General features: G+C 37.9%; 1 protein-coding gene across 23 annotated transcripts in view; it reads left to right on the top strand.

Moving 5' to 3' along the window:
• Window positions 1-16063, top strand: part of Macf1 (microtubule actin crosslinking factor 1) — a 347832-nt gene that overhangs the window by 228153 nt on the left and 103616 nt on the right. For 21 of the 23 annotated variants that reach the window (XM_058570880.1, XM_058570874.1, XM_058570873.1 and 18 more), the window contains 7 exons: window positions 1070-1278; window positions 1777-2094; window positions 6049-6215; window positions 7675-7831; window positions 10316-10433; window positions 15067-15129; window positions 15743-15984. In XM_058570880.1, coding sequence (XP_058426863.1) covers window positions 1070-1278; window positions 1777-2094; window positions 6049-6215; window positions 7675-7831; window positions 10316-10433; window positions 15067-15129; window positions 15743-15984 — 1274 coding nt within the window. The remainder of the gene's footprint in view (window positions 1-1069; window positions 1279-1776; window positions 2095-6048; window positions 6216-7674; window positions 7832-10315; window positions 10434-15066; window positions 15130-15742; window positions 15985-16063) is intronic. The other 2 variants (XM_058570885.1, XM_058570866.1) reach the window with 1 other exon arrangement.

Raw genomic sequence — 16063 nt, 5'->3', positions numbered from 1 at the left:
ATAGTGCTTCCTTAATTCTAGTAAAAACCTCTGTTTGACAACATGTAGCACATTGTATCATACAAGTATCTGAAGCGCTAGGCTAGGGGCTGAGGATATAGACACAAGTAAGCATAAATTCATCAAATTGCCCATCACCCAGTGAGCTTTATTCTTGCAGTATTGAGAAAAGACCTTTACAATCTGGCTTCACCCTTTTACCCAGGCATCTACCTTCTAGCCACAACCTATTCCTTTTATTTCCCAAGCAGCCCAATCATTTCTGCGTTACATTATCCCTGAAGTTCTTCCTATGTCTTAGCTGCTAACGTTTTTTCATGATGATAAACATGCATGATGAAGTCTTGCTTATTTTTCAAGAAGCAGCCAAGGATACCATGGTGACTATACTTGAAAATGGCCAAGAGAGTAGATTTTAGTGTTCTCAAGACAAAAAGTGATAAATACATGAGGTAAAGTGCATGGTAAATAATTTGATTTAGCCATTCTGTAATGTGCGTGTATCTTAAAAACATCATTTGTATACCATAAATTTATACATATGTGTAGTTTTTACTAAATATGTATATATAGTACACCATAAATATATAGTTCTTAATTGTCTTGAGAGAGAGAGAAAGAGAGGTAACTAAGAGATTACTTCCTTATAAAATCCTAACCACCATGCCCATTCCTTAAAAGAAATAAAAAATGAGAAATAATAATTGTTCCTTCTAGGCTTCTCTAATACGTACTTCTCATACAAGTACAGCATTTATGACTTTGTTTTTACTTAGTTGTAATGTTCCTTCCTCTACCTGTGCTCTGTTTTAGAGTCTTAAGTTTGTAGAGAAAGAGACCTCATGTTCTTTTTAGTCCTCAGCATCTGTCACAATTTCTGGTTCTTAGTACCAAATAACTAAAGCTTATTGAATTTACCTCCAAAAATAATGCACTTCAGGTATATTCCTTCATTTTTCTTAATGTTGATTATTATTATCATTAATATGTACAACTTAAATACATTATTTTTAGAAGCACAACACAAAAAGAGTACCCACTCTTTCCTCTGATGGCCTTGGTTTTCTAGATTCCATACTCAGCCACTTCCAAAGCCTATCCTGTAGCCTGGCTGAGCGCTCTGCTTTGCTACAGAAGGCAATTGCCCAGTCTCAAAGTGTCCAGGAAAGCCTGGAGAGCCTGTTGCAGTCCATCAGGGAAGTTGAACAGAACCTAGAAGGGGAGCAGGTGGCATCACTCTCATCAGGAGTCATCCAAGAAGTCCTGGCCAATAATATGGTAAGACCTATGTTCCAAGAGTTACTATAAACAATGTTTGCCATGTTCCATAATTACAATTTTGAAAAAGCAACAGGAGAAAAATTTACATTCATAAATCTTCTAATAAGATTTAGAGGTGGCCATGCATGGTGGTGCATGCCTATAATCCCAGTGGCTCGGGGGGCTGAGACAGGAGGAGGATCGAAAGTTTAAAGCATGTATGAGATCCTAAGTTTGATCCTCAGACCTAAAAAAAAAAAAAAAAAAAAAAAAACAACAGTTAATTCTTCTCAGTTTCAAAACCACTGTTGAGCCTGATGAAAAGGTGATAACAAAGTCACCTGGAATGGGTAGAGAACTATAGGGAATAAGATAGGTAGCATTCTTCAGGTTCTGTTGCCATTTTTCTTTGCCCTTGAGGAAGTGAGCATAGAGTTATTAGAAGGTTATTAATCTGTGGATCAGGTATCCTAGAATACGTGAGCCAAAAGCTGATAGGCCCTTTCTTGATGACAGAAATTGAAGCAGGACATTGCTCGACAAAAGAGCAGCTTGGAGGCCACCCGTGAGATGGTGACCCAGTTCATGGAAACAGCAGATAACATCACAGCAGCAGTGCTGCAGGGGAAACTGGTAGAGGCAAGCCAGCACTTTGAGCAGCTTCAGCTTCAGCAGCAAGAAAAGGAGAGTACCCTAAAGAAGCTACTGCCCCAAGCAGAGATGTTTGAACAACTTTCCAACAAGCTGCAGCAGTTCATGGAAAACAAAAGTCGGATGCTGGCCTCTGGGAATCAACCAGATCAAGATATTGCACATTTCTCCCAGCAGATCCAGGTGAGTATATATCTGCCATGTTGGCAGAATAAAGGGGAGAGAAAGGCAAGGAGTGAACTAACATTTATTGAGCACATATTGTTGGACAGCACATATTGTTTATCTGCATTATTTTAGAGAATTATTACAGCCATCCTGTAAACTTTATGTTGTTTATCCAGTTTTAAAAAGCACTGTCTAGGACTGGGGTTGTGGCTCACAGGAAGAGCACTCACCTAGCATGTGTGAGGCACTGGGTTCAATCCTCAGCACCACATAAAAATTAAAAAATAAAGGTATTATGTCCACCTACAACTTAAAAAAAAAAAGTTTAAAGAAAAAATACTGCCTAGATTTATTTTTCATTCATATTACATGTTCAGCCTAGATCAGCAGGAGTACTCTCAACTTATCCTAACCACTCAAGAATGCAGGTTGATAGAGACTTCAACCTGACCTAGTAAGTACTGTTTCCCCTACATTCTCACCAACAGTGTCTTAGCAAGTCTCGAAATTCTGCCAGTCTGATAGATACGACATGGCATCTAAATTTGGTTCTAATTTTTGTTTCTCTTACAAGTGAAGTTGAGTTTACTTTTTATACATTTAGGTATCATTTATTTGTGAACTGTTCATGTCTTTTCACATTTTTCTAACTAGTGTTTTAGTCCTTTTTTTACATTTGAATCTTTTTTAAAAAAATTTTTTTAGTTGTAGTTGGACACAACATCTTTATTTCACTTGTTTATTTTTTTATGTGGTGCTGAGGATCGAACCCAGGGTCTCACACGTGCGAGGCAAGCGCTCTACCGCTGAGCCACAACCCCAGCCCTCAAAATTTAATTCTAAAGTATGAGTCAAGTTTGTCTTTTCCCAAAGATCTGTCTAGTTGTTCCTACTACCATTTATTGAAGAGTCTGACTTTTCCCTAGAATTGAGAAGCCATTTTATCATATACTGAATTTCCATATATATTTGAATCATCTTCTAGATTTCCTTTTCTTCTTCTTTTTTTATTTTTTAAAGTTGTTGATGGATCTTTATTTATTTATTTTTATATAATTTTTTTATTTATATATGACAGCAGAATGCATTACAATTCTTATTACATATATCGAGCACAATTTTTCATATCTCTGGTTGTATACATAGTATATTCACACCAATTCGTGTCTTCATACATGTACTTTGGATAGTAATAATCATCACAATCTACCATTATTAATTACCCCATGGCCCCTCCCTTCCCCTCCAACCCCTCTGGCCTATCTAGAGTTCGTCTATTTCTCCCATGCTCCCGCTCCCTATCCCACCATGAATCAGCCTCCTTATATCAAAGAAAACATTCGGCATTTGGTTTCTTGGGATTGGCTAATTTCACTTAGCATTATCTTCTCTAATTTCATCCATTTACCTGCAAATGCCATGATTTTATTCTCTTTTATTGCTGAGTAATATTTCATTGTTTGTATATATGCCACGTTTTTTTTAATCCATTCATCTATTGAAGGGCATTTAGGTTGGTTCCACAGTTTAGCTATTGTGAATTGTGCTGCTATAAACACTGATATGGCTGTATTTCTGTAGTATGCTTAGGAATACAAACAGAGACCCTGCGTATAATAGAAGAAAGGTAGGCCCTAATCTCCATCATGTGGGATTAGGCCCCAACTTCCTTAATAAGACTCCTGTGGCACAAGAATTAAAATCAAGAATCAATAAATGAGGGCTGGGGATGTGGCTCAAGCGGTAGCGCGCTTGCCTGGCATGCGTGCGGCCCGGGTTCGATCCTCGGCACCACATACAAAGATGTTGTGTCCGCTGAAAACTAGAAAATAAATATTAAAATTCTTTCTCTCCTAAAATAAATATTAAAATTAAAAAAAAAAAGAATCAATAAATGGGATGGACTCAAACTAAAAAGCTTCTTCTCAGCAAAAGAAACAATCTGTGAGGTGAATAGAGAGCCTACATCTTGGGAGCAAATCTTTACCCCTCACACATCAGATAGAGCACTAATCACTAGGGTATATAAAGAACTCAAAAAGCTAAACATCAAAAAAACAAATAACCCAATCAATAAATGGGCCAAGGACCTGAAGAGATACTTCTCATAAGATGATGTACAGTCAGTCAACAAATACATAAAAAAATGTTCATCATCACTAGCAATTAGCAAATCAAAACCACTCTAAGATTTCATCTCACACCAGGTGAGACCCAAAGGTCTTTTCTTCTTCTTTCTTTAAATTTTATTTATTTATTTATTTATTTAGTAGTTGTAGATGGACAGAATGCCTTTATTTTATTTGTTAATTTTTTTGCAGTGTTGAGGATTGAACCCAGTGCCTCATGTGTTCTAGGCAAGCGCTTTTCCACTGAGCTACAGCCCCAGCCCTAGATTTATTTTCTTTCTTTCTTTTTCTATATATATATATAACTGAGGACTGGACCCAGGACCTTGCACAAGCGAGGCGAGCACTCTAATGCTAAGCCATAACCCCAGCCCGAACCCTAGATTTTCTTTTCTGTTTGAATGGTATGTCTGTTCATGTGCCATAGTATACTTCTTTTAAATATAGGGGCTTTCTTTTATGTTTTAGTATCTGGTAGGGCTACTTGTCCTCGTTTATTTATTTATTTTTTTTCAGGACTTTTCTTTTTTTTGGTATTGTGGATTGAATCCAGGGGCACTTTACCACTGAGCTACATCCCCTGTCCTTTTTATTTTGACAGGATCTCAATAAGTTACTTAGGGCCTTGGTAAGTTGCTGAGACTTGCTTTAATCTTGAGATCCCCCTGCTGGGCATGGTGGAGCACACCTGTAATTCCAGCGACTCAGGAGGCTGAGGGAGGAGGATTGCGAGTTCAAAGCCAGCCTCAGCAATGGTGAGGTGCTAAGCAACTCAGTGAGCCCCTTTCTCTAAATAAAATACAAAATAAGGCTGAGGATGTGACTCAGTGGTCAAGTACCCCTGAGTTCAATCCCCAGTACCAACAAAAAAATCTTGAGATCCTCTTGCCACAGCCTTCCAAGTTGCTAGGATTATAGGCATGCACCACCACATGCAGCCAGGATTTTTCATAGCTAAATTATAAATTTATTTTTCTGTGTAAACTTTAGAATCAGCTTTATTATTTCTAAAGAAAAAGCCTGTTGATATTTTTATTCAAGTTGCAGTAAATATACATTCATATACACACATATTTATTTATATATTTATATATATATATATATATATATATATATATATATATATATAGATGTCCTTTGTGTCTTTCAGGAATGCTTTGTTTAGGTTTTATATGTTTCTTGTTACTTGATGAATAAGATTGAACCTTTTTATTTATATTGTAAGTGAAATTTTCATTCTTGATTTTTATGTGATTTTATACCCTGCGACCTTATTACTTCATTCTTCGAATCATATAATTGATTCTCCTGGATTTTAGAAATATACTTTCATATATAATCTGTAAATACAGTTTAACCTCTCCTTTTTTAGTTCTTATGCCACAAATTGTTTTCCATTAATTGTATTGACTAACATCTAAAAGTAAAGTGTTAAATATTGGTGGAAATAGTGTGCTTGCTCCATGTTATAAAAGAGACTGTGAAAGCTTAGAGAAATTTAGTGGCTTAAGATAATAAATGAGTAAGTGGTATAGATTGAATTTCAGATCTTTTTGACTCCTAAAACCTTCATTCTTTTGACTCTGTCATGCTTCCTTCCAAGTCTGCAAACATTTCTTTAAAGGAGACAAGAGTTTTTGTAATTCTTAGCCACTCTCCATTGGGTTGGAGAGGTTAATATTTTGATCTACCAGTTGGCTTAACAAGCATGACTCTTGCCCTCTCCTTTTCTACAGAGTAAGGTGAATTTTCCCTAGATTTTCAGCTATCTTTCATCTTTTGACCATATTTATTTTCCAGGGTCAAAGAACTTAATACATTTTTCTTGTTTGCTTGATAGGAGCTCACTTTGGAAATGACAGACCAACAGGAGAACCTGGATACTCTTGAACACTTGGTCACTGCACTGGGCTCTTGTGGCTTTGCACTGGACCTGTCCCAACACCAGGGTAGGGTACAGAACCTCAAGAGGGACTTTGCAGAGCTACAGAAAACAGTCCAAGAAAGGTGAGGTTGTTTTTTTTTTTTTGGGCTGTGTGATAAAATGATCTTCTGTTCTCTCCTGCTTTACCAGAAAAGATGGCATCCAGAACTCTGCCACTGAGCATTGGCCAGAAAGTGCCTTTTTAAGGCAAAGTTACACACTCCACTTGATGCTTAATAGTTTTTCTATTTCTAATGAATTCCTTTTCAATAACGGGATAAGTTCCTACTCTAGATGACAGAAAGCCCACGTCCCTGGACCAAATAGAACAAATTCAGGGCAGTAAATGGGAGTATGGCAGAATTTGAAATAAAGAGAAAAATTGTAGTAGACTTCCTAGACATAATTAGGGGCTATATTTGCACTTTCCATGCTTGTTTGAACCACATTAGATCGCTCTTCTGGAGGAGTATCCAGATATTTCTTTCAAGGCAAATAAGGAATTATATGATGAAGGTTGACTGATTTTAGCTCACTATTGAAAAACAAAGATTCCCTATTAGGAAACTTATAGGTATCAGAGCATGAACAAGACTTTTTTTTTTTTTTTTTTTTGTATCAGGGATTGTACTCAGGGGTGCTTAACAGGCAGCCACATCCTCAGCCCTTTCTATGTTTTGTTTTAAGACAAACACTAAGTTGCTTATGGCCTCACTAAATTCCTGAGGCTGGCTTTGAACTTGTGATTCTCCTGCATCAGCCTCCTCAGCTTCTAGGATTACAGGCATGTGCCACCGCTCCCAACCATGAACAAGACTTCTTATCTTGGTTTAGCCATATATGTCTTGATCATATATATCTTTAGCCAAATATTATTTTTATTTACTCAGTGACTGCCTTAGTGACTAGAGGAAAGCAGTTGCTCCAACCAATACTAAGCAACAGGTTATGCAGTGAAGGGTTTGAAGACAAAGGCCACGAAAGCTTTGTTTTTCTTCTCCCTTGTTGATGGCCTTCCTTCTCTGTGAGGAACCAAGGTTCTGGGTTTATATCTGACTGGTAGCTGTGGCCATTTTCAAAACCTTCTCCTTGATTTATTTTATTCATAAATATGCTTAACCTAGGGCTAATCACCTAACGTATCTGTGCCTCAGATTCAGTGTTTGAGCTGGGCCTTGAAAGAGTCAAATACCTAAAATATATCAGAGCTAGAATTAATATTCAAAGCCTACATTCTTTCCATTGTATCATCATACCTAAATAGCAGGCTTGCTATAGTTTTTCTCACTTTTACTTCAGCATAGAGTAAGACTAAAGACTTTATTCCCCAGAAGTGTCCACACAAGGGCAACAGATTATGTAGTTTGGTGCTCTCCTACATTATATGTGGTTGTTCAACCAAACTCCCTATGGAACAGATTATGGGAAGAAAGGACCCTTTTAGGTTACTGATGCCTATGGTCCCAGAATGAACCTAGTTTTAGTTTAAGTTGATTTTACAAAGCTCTGTCTGGCAAGTAACAAAATGTCTTTTGTTAACAGAGAGAAAGATGCATCATCTTGCCAGGAGCAGCTGGATGAGTTCCGAAAACTGATAAGGACCTTCCAAAAATGGCTCAAAGAAACCGAAGGGAGTATTCCATCTGCAGAGACCTTCATGAGTGCTAAAGAACTGGAAAAGCTGATTGAACACCTGAAGGTAGGTCTCTAAGAATCCCACCAGACAGTAGTTTAGAAGCTTGTATGAATTGATCTCTAGCTGTGAGGGGAGGCCATATGAGAAATCCAAATTTTCCATATGCATCAGAATAGAAATTCCTCCATTCTCTTTGAGTGATTCCTACTTGCCCTGATCCAGCACTGAGCACCATAACATCTCCTACTTAAAGAAACAAAACCAAACAAATCATCTGGGAATGATATAGTTGCAACTCTTTCTTAGTTGCCTCCCATGCTGTGATGAATTGTAAAAAGACATCATTAAAAAAAAAAAAAAATTGGGCCAGGAGCTGTGGGGCACGCTTATAATCCAAGAGGCTTGGAAGGCTGAGGCAGGAGAATTGTGAATTCAAAGCCAGCCTCAGCAACTTAGTGAAGTGTTAAGCAAGTCAGTGAGACCCTGTCTCTAAATAAAATACAAAATAGGGCTGGGGATGTGGGTCAGTGGTTGAGTGCCCCTGAGTTCAATCCCCAGTACCAAAAAACAACAACAACAACAAAAAAAAACAGGCACAGTGATACATGCCTGTAATCTCAGCAATTCAGGAAGTTGAAGCAGGAGTATCTCAAGTTCTAGGTCAAACTCAGAAATTTAGTGAGACCCTTTCTCAAAATAAAAAATAGAAAGGACTGGGGATGTAGCTCAGTGGCAGAGTGCCCCTGAGTTTAATTTCTAGTACCACATTGGTCAAAGTTCAGTCCAATAAAGGAAAAGTTAGAAGCAAGTGGGTGAGTGATGCCTTTGAGCGTGAGATCAGTCTTTCTCCTATCCCCTAGAGAACAACCTCCCCTCTTTTTGTATTTCTTTCTTTTTTTTTTTTTTGCCAGTGCTGGGGATAAACCCAGGACATTATATGTACGCCTAGGCCAAGTACTCTACTGCTGAGCTATATCCCTAGCCCAAGGATCCCTTTTGTACCATCTTTGATTCAGAATAAACTGGCCTCTACTTGTACCTCTGAAATATCTCTTCTTTTTGTTGTAATAAGCCAAATTTGCCTGTAAATAACTCTCATATATTCATCCATGTTGTCTTAATAAAGCAGAGTTTATCTTGAGCAGATGATTACTGTCACAGAGAGGTACCAGAAGCATTTCCTGTTGGAATTCCCTAGGAAAGAGGTTTCCCAACTTTCTTGGTCCACAGTGCCCTCAGCATTTTAAGAAACTTTTCATAGTACATCCAGGTCTCCTCCCTAAGAAAACCAAAACAACAACAAAATTCCCAAACAACCTAGTATTTCCACATGCTAAATATTTAGATTCAAACAACTAAACAGTAGTTGTTCGCATGTATCCAACAGATGTCATTGTATTTCCCTCAAAAAACTTCTAATATCCTGCTTATAAATGCATAGTTTTGGACTGTGGCCCTTAGAAAACAAGTGGTTAATGGAAGATTTGACAAGCAGTGACCACAGGTTAGTTTGGAGTTAGGCCACTTGAGCTTGCTAGATGTTGATATTTCTGTAATTCTGCTTCTACTCTGTAGCTTGGAGTTAAAAGAAAACTGATTTAATGATCAGGGCTTTTCATTGCAGAGCAAGGGGTTGAAGGCTAGAATGGGTACCCACTTTGAAAGAGGTATACTTGTACTGCTATAGCAAGCCATCACATCTCAGAGACTTAGCATGATCTGGTACTTTTGTCTTAGAGCAGATGCTCTTGTTCCTAATGACTTTCTATGAGAGCACAAGCTCTGTCTCAAACCTAAATTTGAAAAATGCAAAGTGTTGCCTATGAGTTCGTGTATTTATGTACATCTCAATATCTAACTCCTTGTTTACCCTCTAGTTATCATTTCTTTTTTGTTCTTTACATACATGTTGCTCACTTTTGTCCACCTGACAAATCTTGTCTTAACTCTAGCTTTTCTCTCTCTTGGCAGTTAGATGTGTCTCTTCTTGTGCTCCAAGAGTTGACTGACCATATCTCTGTACTAACATTTATGACATTATAATGTGATGAATAATCTGAGCTCTTGGTTTGGGGAGCTATGTCAATCTTAATTTGTATTCCCAGTGTTTGGCATGGTGCCTGACCTATAGTAAATGCTTAATAAATTGATAAATGAAGCTGGGTACAGTGGCACATGCCCGTAATCCCAGCTACTTGGGAGGCAGAGACAGGAACATCACAAGTTCAGTGCCAGCCTCAGCAACTTAATGAAACTTTGTCTCAAAATAAAAAAGACTGAGAGGTGTAGCCCAGTGGTAACATGTCCCTAGGTTCAATTTCCAGAATGGGATTTTTCTTTCATTGAATGAAATGAATCAGAAGGTCCTGAAAATTCCAGGATAACTTTCTCCCACATCTTTGCTGCCAAGACCAAGATCTTGAAATGGCTGAATATGAGTATGATTTCTTGATGCTTGTCAAAACTTTAGGAAATATATGTAGAACAGGTGTCCCTGTATGAGGAGACCTCTATATGTTACATTGAGCTCTTTTGTTCTTTAAACAGGGTATCCTCATTGATTGGGCAAGTAAGGGAACTCTGGTGGAAGAAATCAATTGCAAAGGCACTTCTTTAGAAAATCTCATCATGGAAATTACAGCACCTGATTCCCAAGCCAAAACAGGTGAGTACAAATTCTTTAAAACATAGTGAATGAATATCATTCTTTGCTCTTGGCCTTTGGCGATAACTTTTTGTTTAATTAATGTCAAAATCAAGGGTGGATCTGAAAACAAAGAGGGTCCACAAAGCAGTCTTCTCTCAACCTGATCTCTTTCCCTCTTTGCTATATAGCATTTTTTCACTCTGCAAAATTTCTTCTCATGATGGGAAAAGTAATTGGACTAGTTGGGCTACTACCAAATTAATACAGAAAATTTAAAAATAGGATTTTCATTTCAATGATTTCTTTTTCTCTTTTAAACATGTGGATGAGATTGCTATGCATCATCTTTAAGCTCCAGTCACCCTGGATGGATAAAAGCATTATATCCAGGGAGAAGTTTGGTATTTGGGAGTCAGTATTTGTACACCAGAGACAAATACTTGTATTTGCATCTAGATGTATGAATAATCTCTGGCTGTCAAGTCTTTCAAACAGAATTCACTTGCTGGTTATTAATTGGAATACATAGGTTTTATGACCAGACTATGATAGTGCACTCCTAAAGTCAATTAAATGCTTAAGAAAAAGTGTACTTTCTTTTATTCTCATGAGAATGGCTACTTTTCTTTAGTACTCTAAAGTTTAAAGATTTATTGGAATTCTCCAGAAGTGACAATATTTCAGAGAACTGGTGTCTTCTACTCTAATACATAAACCTCTAAGTTCAGCAGATTTTAGTGTGTGATTAGATCAGGAGTCTATAAACTTTTGAATAAAGGGCCAGATAGTAAATATTTGCATTTGCAGGCTATCTGCTTTCTGTCACAATTACATACCTCTTGCCATTGTGTCACAAAAGCAGCCATAGACAATATATAAATGAATGGCTGTGGCTGTGTTTCAATAAAATTTTATGTACAGAAACAGACAAAGGCCCAAATTTGGCCAGTGGGCTCTGATTTGATGACTCCTACTTTAGATCAGTCATTTTTCACACTTTTTAAAAGTACTATAGTTGTTTATGTTTTTCCTGATACTGGGATTGAGCCCAGGACCTTGCACATGCTAGGCAAGAAGTCTACCACAGCTATATCCTCAGCCCAGTCATTTTTGTTTTTTTTTCTTTGTGGGGTTTATTTTTGGTGCTGTGGCATGAACCCAGAGCCTATGCATGCTAGGTACACACTTAACACAGGATCTTTAAAAAAAAAAAAAAAAAACACCTCAACAAATTTTGGTGATGTTGGTTTCCCTTATAAGCTGGAGTATTTATCTATTATGAAATCTATCAATGAGAATATTAAAACTATCTTAATGAATATAAAAATTTTTTAAGGAGGATTATTGGATGATGGCTTCATCACCTGATCTATTTCTAAATTTTGTTTAGGTGTTATATCCAAAAAATATGATTCACAGAGATAATCAATTGCAAATGATCACAGATTTTTTCCCCCCCAATGCTGGGGCTTGAACCTAGGGCCTTTTGTACATGCTAAGCAAGCACTCTACCACTGACCTATACCCATAGCCCAATGACAAAAAAAATTTTTTTTTTTCCTTTTTACAGTACTGAGGATCAAACCCAGTGCCTCACACATGCTGGGCAAATGCTGTGCCACTGAGCTATATCCTCAGCCCCTTTTTAAAAAATTTTTTATTGTGAGACAGGGCCTCACTAAGTTGCCTCATCTGGCCTCACACTGTGATCTTCTTGCCTCAGCTTCCTGAATAGTTGGGATTGTAAGTGTATGCCACCACATCTGGTGGCAAATGCTTTTATTTATTTGTTTTTAAATATTTTCTTAGTTATAGGTGGACATAAGGTCTTTATTTTACTTTACGCGGTACTGAGGATTGAACCTAGTGCCTCACACATGCTAGACAAGTGCTCTACCGCTAAGCCACAACCCCAGCCTGGCAAATATTTTTAAAAGTTCACTTTACAATCTCAGAATACTGTTTTTGTTTTATTGTTGTTGGATTTTTTTTCCCCTTATGGCAGGACTGGGGATGGAACTTAGGACCTTGCACATGTGAGGCAAAAATGCTCTACCACTGCACCACACTGGGGATGGGGCTTTAGAATTCTATTTGATCAAACTGAACTGAGAACTTAAAAGTGATGTATTAAGAAATTCTTGTTGCACAGTTAAGCTGCTAAGAATATTTGATGAGGGCTCACATTCTCAAACATAGGAAACACCTAAAACTGACATTGGGGACAAAAACTGCCTGTAAGCTGACATTTTTCTGACCTGAATGTTAAGAATTCCATTATTACACAATTCTGACCTCATGAGACTTTGCTCATTTTGACATACCTCAAAACTTTTATTCATTTCACTTAATGCATTACACATCTACTGTAGCTATTTTTCTTTGTACAGTACTAGACAGAAGTTTTCTGTAAAGCCCTTTCCAGTCAAAGATACTGAAAAAGAAACTTAAATAAGGAGCTGGGGTTGTGTCTCAGTGGTAGAGCACTTGCCTGGCATGTGTGAGGCACTGGGTTCGATTCTCAGCACCACGTATAAATAAATGAACAAAATAAAGGTCCATTTAAAAAAAAAAAAGAAATCTCTTTTAAAAAAAAAAGAAAGAAACTTAAATAAAACTTCACACAGAGGTGGCAAGATCTGTTTATTTGCCCATAAAAAGCAGCATAAGGGCTGGGGTTATGGCCTAGTGGTGGAGCACTTGCCTAGCATGTGTGAGGCACTGGGTTCAATTCTGGGTTCAGTAACACATATGAATAGATGAATAGAATTAACGTCCATTGACAATTTTAAAAAAAATTTTTTTTAAAAGCATAAATTGGTAGTAGGGCTGGACACAGTGATACATGCCTATAATCCCTACAGCTCAGGGATCATGAGGCAGAAGGATCATGAGTTCAAAACCAGCCACAGGGCTGGGGTTGTGGCTCAGTGGTAGAGCACTTGCCTAGCAATGTGTGAGGTACTGGGCTCAATCCCCAGCACCACACAAAATAAAGGTATTGTGTCCATCTACAACTAAAAAAAAAAAGTTAAACCAGGCTCAGCAACTTAGTGAGGTGCTAAGCAACTCAGTGAGACCCTGTCTCTAAATAAAATACAAAATAGGGCTGAGGATATAACTCAGTGGTTGAGTGCCTCTGAGTTCAATCCCTGGTAACTGCTCCGCCCCCAAAAGAAAAATTGGTTGTAGGTAGTAAATTAAGATGTTAGCCAATCCCAAAAAAACAAATGCCGAATGTTTTCTCTGTCTTTTGGGTTTTAAAGTGCTTTCACCTATGTTATCTCATGGTGTCTTTCCAATAACAGCATGATTGTTGACAGGCTAGGTAATGTTATCTTCTTATCCTAGAGAAGAACCTGAGGTCTATTTGTAGATCGAGGCTTACATACTGAATTAGGGACAGTCTTGGTTAGGACCTTTTCTCCTAATTACTAGTCCAGTTTGCTTTTTGTCATCACTATGTTGTAATGGAAAGTAATTTTTCTGTTTGATCCATTTTTTAATTGAAAATACATTAACATTTTGAAGTTTTATAATTACCATCGTAACTATTTTTTAAATTATATTTTAGCTTTTTGCATAGTGTAATCAGTGCAGTGCACCTAAGAATTTTATTCTGTCCTTACACTCCACCCCCTTTTCTTTTTTTGTAGTGTTGGGGATCAGACCCAGGGCCTTGCGCATGCTAGGCAAATGCTTTACCGCTAACTGCATCCCCAGCCCCATTCTGTCCTTTCACTAGAATGCTATATAATGACTGTTCTTAGGTTCTGTATAATTTCATAACCTGGTTTTCACTTAACTTGGGAAGCTCCTCTGAAATATAGGGGACTAAAATGGGGAGAATGTAGGTGAAATGGTGATAATTAGAAACAGAACCAAAGGCCCAAAGCAGAATTTATGGGAATATTTATGAGCCACATTTATCAGCACTTTATATTTCTGTTTTCTAGTAAGGGAAGGGGAGCCAGAAGAAGTTATGAAAGAAAAATCAGGCAATCTTTCATGAATACCAACATAAAGGGGCTCACATTTATGTCTTTACTACTAAATGGAGTGCTTTTAAAATTTGTTCTATTATTTATTTTTATTATAATAAAAGATATTGATATTAAAGGTGACTCTCGGGCTGGGGATGTGGCTCAAGCGGTAGTGTGCTTGCCTGGCATGCGTGCGGCCCGGGTTCGATATTCAGCACCACATACCAACAAAGATGTTGTGTCCGCTGAGAACTAAAAATAAATAAATATTTAAAAAAAAAAAAGTGACTCTCTTTGGGTTTGTTATAGATTCACATTCTAAAATGTGGCAGATACCATTCATTCTAAAGACTTAATAATTTCACAGTACTTGCCTCACAAAAATTAGAGAAGAGTCCAAAGAATTCAAGTTAGAGGTTTAAGAAGAATTGGAATTTCCTATAGAAAGGATTAAGAATCATTACCACTTAAGAGCTGAAATACCTCAAGTAACACTTTATTGCCTGGCAGCTAAAATGATTTGTCTCTTTCCATGAGTATGTTGTCTTGTGCTGTGTTAACTTCCTGATGCCCAAGCTTAAAGTGAATGCCAAAGAACAAATTCAGTGCCTTTATGTATTCCTAACACGTTGGTCTTGCCCTGTTTGTCTCCCTGTCCTTCTGCTCAGGTTCCATACTGCCCTCTGTAGGAAGCTCTGTAGGCAGTGTAAACGGATACCACACCTGCAAAGGTGAGAATGCCATTTCAACAGTGCCTGCCTCTTTGTTGGGTGTGTTAGGACAGTGTTCATGTTTGCATCTGTGTTTGTTTCAATATATGTGCAACTGCTGCCAGTTGGGGCATGAGGGTGAAAACCTGGGGAGGAGCAGCTGACTCTGGGCTAACTGGGTTGGCAGCCCTATATCTAAAGGGTACTGAGAAAATAAACAGAAATATCAGATAAGGCCAATGAGGAAAGACCTTGTAGAAAACACATGTGAATCTTTGAATTATAAAGAAGCTATTCTAGAGGTAATCTCTAGTGTAGTATTTAACCTCCCAGCTAGGTAACCTCTCTAGTTTAGAGAAGGGGGAACAAAAGAATGCTCCAAGTCCATTAATTCCTCTGGTATTGTAAGGCTGATTTCTTACTTTTAACTCCCCTTAATTCTGTTGTAAATCAGAAAGCATGAGAACTCTTTTGCTTTGTGTATTTAAATAAGAATTTTTTGTGATCTAGGAGGAAGATACTCACTAGTTCACTAGGAGGAGTAGGAAAGATGCTTAATCCTAACAGATAATTTAGGAGTAAGAAACCAAGGGGAGAGCCATTCCCAGTCTGATTTCTGTTTCTGTGATACTAGATCTGACGGAGATACAGTGTGACTTGTCAGATGTAAACTTGAAGTATGAGAAACTAGGTGGAGTACTTCGGGAACGCCAGGAAAGCCTTCAAGCTGTCCTCAGCAGAATGGAGGAAGTTCAGAAAGAGGCACGCTCAGTGCTGCAGTGGCTAGAATCAAAAGAGGAGGTCCTGAAAGCCATGGATGCCTCTTTGTCTCCAACCAAGACAGAAACAGTGAAGGCACAAGCTGAATCTAATAAGGTATTGTGTTTACATTAGTTGCATCCCAACACTAAGAGGCATACTCTGCTGCACCTGTTTCTTTCCCTAGCCCAGAGAC

This window comes from Marmota monax, unplaced genomic scaffold (genome assembly GCF_021218885.2).
Source record: "Marmota monax isolate L192 unplaced genomic scaffold, Marmota_monax_Labrador192_F-V1.1 WCK01_AAM20220418_F8-fsc00008, whole genome shotgun sequence".
NCBI classification, from domain to species: Eukaryota; Metazoa; Chordata; class Mammalia; order Rodentia; family Sciuridae; genus Marmota; species Marmota monax.
Note: the sequence above shows the minus strand (reverse complement) of the source record. Positions and strands in the feature narration are given on the sequence as shown.